Source organism: Bison bison, unplaced genomic scaffold, assembly GCF_000754665.1.
Source record: "Bison bison bison isolate TAMUID 2011002044 unplaced genomic scaffold, Bison_UMD1.0 scf7180017864383, whole genome shotgun sequence".
In the NCBI taxonomy this organism is placed as follows: Eukaryota; Metazoa; Chordata; class Mammalia; order Artiodactyla; family Bovidae; genus Bison; species Bison bison.
The window spans coordinates 1,533,333-1,537,857 of NW_011494955.1; the positions used below are offsets into that span (position 1 = coordinate 1,533,333).

Below are 4,525 nucleotides of genomic sequence, written 5' to 3' on the forward strand. Positions count from 1 at the left end.
TCTTCGTTGTGGTGAGCAGGCTTTCTCTCGTTGCGGTGAGCAGGGGCTCCTCTCCAGCTGCAGTGAGCAGGCTTCTCATTGCGGTGGCTCCTCTAGCCGTGGAGCATGGCCACTAGACGCCCGAGCATCGGCAGTTGCAGCTCCCAGGCTCTAGAACATAGGCTCAGTAGTTGTGGAGCACGGGCGTAGCTGCTTTGTAGCATGAGGGATCTTCTGGACTAGGAATCAAACTTGTGTTCCCTGCACTGGCAGGCAGATTCTTATCCACTGAGCCACCAGTGAAGTCCAGAGTCATCTTATGCCTCTTGAGGGATCTCCCTTATCTGCACTCTAAGTGATAATTCCTTGCCTTTCTCAACAGCGCCTGAAAGATCTCATCGTGCATATAAAAGAAGATATACCCAGTGTGAAGCCTAGCCTCCTGCATCACGGACTCTTGCATTTCTGATACGAGTAGGTCATGGTACGTGAACCAGGCCTGCTTCTGAAAGTCGTAAACATCGCTGATGTGATGGCCTGAATCTGGGGGGCTCCCGAGATGGCTGATGACACGGATAAGCTGGTAGGCATTTCCTTTTACCCTTCGGCTTCAGTTTCTGTGTCCTCCCTGTCTAAAATTCCAGGGTTTGTATCAGAACCCAAAGCACCGAGGGAGTCCCTGTGATCTTTCTGATGATCCTGGAAGTCCTTTTCTGTGTATTCCTGGGCACCCAGCTCCCTGACACCTGGAGGTGATTCCCTTCAGGGGAATTCCTTGACGATTCTTTTCCTACTGCACTTCTGCAGTTTTTCAGCCACGCCTTGAGATCTTTCTGGAATCCTGTTTTCATGAGCCTATACAAGTCTTCAGTGGACTCCGTGACACTGCCCACGTCTGCTCTACGAATGCGTGGCTCTCTCAGATCTCTTAAGGTCCGGATTTTCAGGCGCCTCGTGGAGCTGAGCCTCTCTGAGACTTGGTGTGGGCTGCTAGTAAGTTCACTTTCATCTTCACAGATCATAAGATACGTGTGTTCTTGATCCATCCCTGAGTCAGCTGCTGGCAGCTCCTTTGCTGCCATTTCTGAAGCTGTTATATTCCGTTTAGGACCATTTTCCAGGTCTTTCTGCTGCTGTTCTTGGCTTGACCCTTCAACGATCTTCTGGAACATTAGTGGTTCAGCATTCTTTGCCAAGGAATCACTGGATTCTGAGATCAACTTCTTTGAAGGTGACGATGGGGCAAGGATCTCAGAAACCATCTCTGGACGACTTCTAGCATTTTGGAGTCACCGGGAGGTGTGTTACTGGTGTAGGAAAAGGTGACTTGGTGCTCTCACTGCAATGAGAAGATGAGTTTAAAACTTTATGAATAGCAACTGGTTGGTTATCCTTCACTAGCAACCAAGCATCATTAAAGCTATAGCGTTTCAGATGGACGATGAGCACTCTGGGAAGCTTACTGAATTTGTGCATTGCAACAGATGTCTCGTGGGTGCATTCATTACAGCTATACTCAAGGTCTTCTGCCCTAAAGAAAAGATCAAAAGAATTCTGAATAGAGGACGGTTGTCCTTTCGTTTCTTGGGGAAGGTTGATAGACAGATAATGACCTGGCTCTGTCTTGAGAACGACCTGTCCACAGGCTTTACAGATAATGGAGCACTGCCATTCAAAAGTTAGCCACAACGGGACAAACAAATGTCTGGCAGGCAGCATTATCCACATACATCTGCGAAGATGAATTTCCATCCCCGGTTTCCTCTCAGTCTTCAAAGTGGTGGTTAATTTTTCCATGTCTTCTTTCAGCTGCTCTAAACAGTATCCTAAAAACTCATAAGTGTCGTACTGCACCTTGCTGGAGAAAGTCTCTGCGACGGCTGAAATAGCATTTTTTGATATTGACAAGTAGCTTTTTCTTGCCCTCCAGGTCACAAATATCTTTTAAAGCAAGTAGCTGGGTCAGGCACGTGATAAAAGCAACAAAGGGAATTTCCTCCTACGATATGCCCTTCGTGAGTAAGTCATCAGCAAATGAGGGAATCACAAACAGTGACTGCAAAACTGCATTCATGTAACAAGTGTTCCCCAGGTTGGGGAACCCTTGCCAGAATTCTGGGTGAGTGTCAAGGTCATCCCATCTTAGGTCATCATGGCTATAAATTTGTTCTGATGGAAACTCCAAACCTGTTTTGCAAGAGAGAGCCTGGATTGAGACAACAGTCTGAGCTAGATTGGCATTTTCAGTAGAGATGGTCTTGCATGGTGATCCACAGGTTGAATTTCTGTTTTTCTTGACCTTCTGAATGCAACAGTTCATCCTTGTTACTTTCTGCATACTCAAAGGAATCGGTCTTCAATTTCCGTTTAGTTCAGCGTCACTTTCTTTCAGAGACCCTTCATTCATCTCTCGACCAGGTGATAGCATTTTTTCCCTCTTTGTCCCTTGATTTTCTAAGAGTCCTGTTCTGGCAAGAGCTGGTGACTTGAACAAGAGTTTCATTTGCTTTTTCTGTATTAAAGGGTGCATCGCAGGGCGTGTCACGGACTTGGTGAGATGGAGTTTCCTTCTGTGTGTTCCTCCCACCAAAAACACCCCAATCACGATTGTGTTTCATGGGTGGCTGGGATTTGTTTTGACAGACTGAGTCCAGAAAGGCCTTCAACTGTTCAGGTCCCTGTAGGATAATTTGTTAATGAACAAGCAGCTGTTGTTTTCCAGAGTTAAAGGCAGACAGCTTTGTCTCTTTCCACAGTGTGTAAGGACCACACTTGTAAAATTGTTGCTGAGCTGAAAAACCCGGATAAATCCTTCAGAGTTGAAGATGACTGCCAGGCTAATTTCCTTCTCTCCTTCCACTGTTTCTACAAGAGATTCTCTCTCTTGCTCCAAATGTGAACAAAGCCGTGTATCTTTAGACGATTCATCCTCTTCTTTGCAAGGAAGACTTATGTAACCTGAAGAAAAAAAGGACACACACACACACTTTAATCTAGAATGTATTCTCAGTAGTGGAAAACCCTATGTAATAAAATTCAATTTGTGTTCTCCTTAGGCTTAGCTAAAAGACACTTTGGGGGGACTATTTACATGCTAAAGCTATGGCAGTTCTTGGGCTTCCCTGATGGCTCAGTGGTAAAGAACCTGCCTGCAGTGCAGGAGCTGAAGGAGACGTGGGTTCGAGCCCTGGGTCGGGAATATCCCCTGGAGGGCATGGCAACCCACTCCAGTATTCTTGCCTGGGAAATCCCAAGGACAGAGGAGTCACAACAAGTTGGATGTGACCGAGCAAGTTAGCATGGAAGCCTGGCAGTTCTCCAGAAGACAGATTCAGAATTGAATTTTGGATTTTCCTGGTGGTGCAGTGGATAAGAATCCACTTATCGGACACAGGTTCAATCCCCCATCTTGGAAGATCTCACGTGCTGTGGAGCAACTGAGTCCATGCTCTAGAAGCCACCACAATGAGAAGCCCGTACACTGCAATGAAGACCCAGCACAGGCAAAAATAAACAAACAAAAACTTTTAAAAGAAAAAAGAACGTTAAAAAAAATATAAGCTCTTTCGGGGGGCTGTTAGGAGGGGCGGGTGATGAAGGATGGCTTAAAAGGTGGGTAACTAATGTTACCCAGTCATGCTGCTGAATTTAGGTAAGCCAAGGGGGATTTCTATATTTGGTTCTGAGTTTTCTTTCCTGTGGCATTTGATCACGCAGAATGAAGTCAACTAACCAATTAAACCTGAGTTTTATAGCCAGGGAGAAGAGGAGGCTTAGGATCGGGCCTCTAAACATGTCCTTAGAGCAGTTATTTGCAGATCTATACAACTTACAATTTGTAAGAGGCAGTTCTATACTTTTACTGGAACAAAAAGCTAGCCTCTTCATTCAGTGACTTCACAGTCCTGTCCCTGGCTTTTCTCTTTTACATGCCAACGTTTTCTTCTTACCTTAATGCTGTCTTTGTCCTAAGCACCACTGATTATTGGGCAAATCGGTTTACCAGCATTCTCCCGTCTGGGTTTTCTCCTATTCTTCATGTGAAGTGGAGGAGGACCCTATGGTTCTTGCCTCCCATGTCCTCAGCCTGCCTTTAGGCTGTGGAAAAATTTTAGCCAAAGAATAAGTTTAATCAGAGAAGTGAGAAAATGCAGAAGCAAAGGAAAACAGTCAAAGAAGATCAAATAGTAATAGTTTAGTCAATAAGCAGAGTAAAGGACCTTTAGTTCCTTCTCAAGGACTATAGATAATATTCTGAGCTATATCTTATGAGCTCTCTTGTAGATACTGAAACCCCCACCAGATGATGACCAAACTGTAGCCATGACATAAGCTGCCACAATTCTGAGAACTGGTCTCAAAGAGATGGGAACAAACCCTGGACCTGAAGATGAATTGTACCTAAAGCAATGAAGACAATGCTGGTCAGACCACTGATGACCAACTTCAAGGTGACTGTCCGAGCTGACTGTGCTGTTTCTGCATAGTCCAACTGTTTCTGCTGTTTCTCCCTCTGTCTATAACTGCTCTTGGCCCCTGATTGTCA

General features: G+C 45.3%; 1 protein-coding gene across 1 annotated transcript in view; it reads right to left on the reverse strand.

The window, feature by feature from the left end:
* Nucleotides 1–319: 319 nt before the first annotated feature.
* USP29 (ubiquitin specific peptidase 29) overlaps nucleotides 320–4,525 on the reverse strand; it is a 28,875-nt gene continuing 24,669 nt past the window's right edge. Inside the window, 8 exon segments of the mRNA XM_010858047.1 lie at nucleotides 320–588; nucleotides 591–834; nucleotides 873–1,249; nucleotides 1,252–1,293; nucleotides 1,296–1,657; nucleotides 1,659–1,746; nucleotides 1,749–1,869; nucleotides 1,871–2,166. Coding sequence (XP_010856349.1) covers nucleotides 320–588; nucleotides 591–834; nucleotides 873–1,249; nucleotides 1,252–1,293; nucleotides 1,296–1,657; nucleotides 1,659–1,746; nucleotides 1,749–1,869; nucleotides 1,871–2,166 — 1,799 coding nt within the window.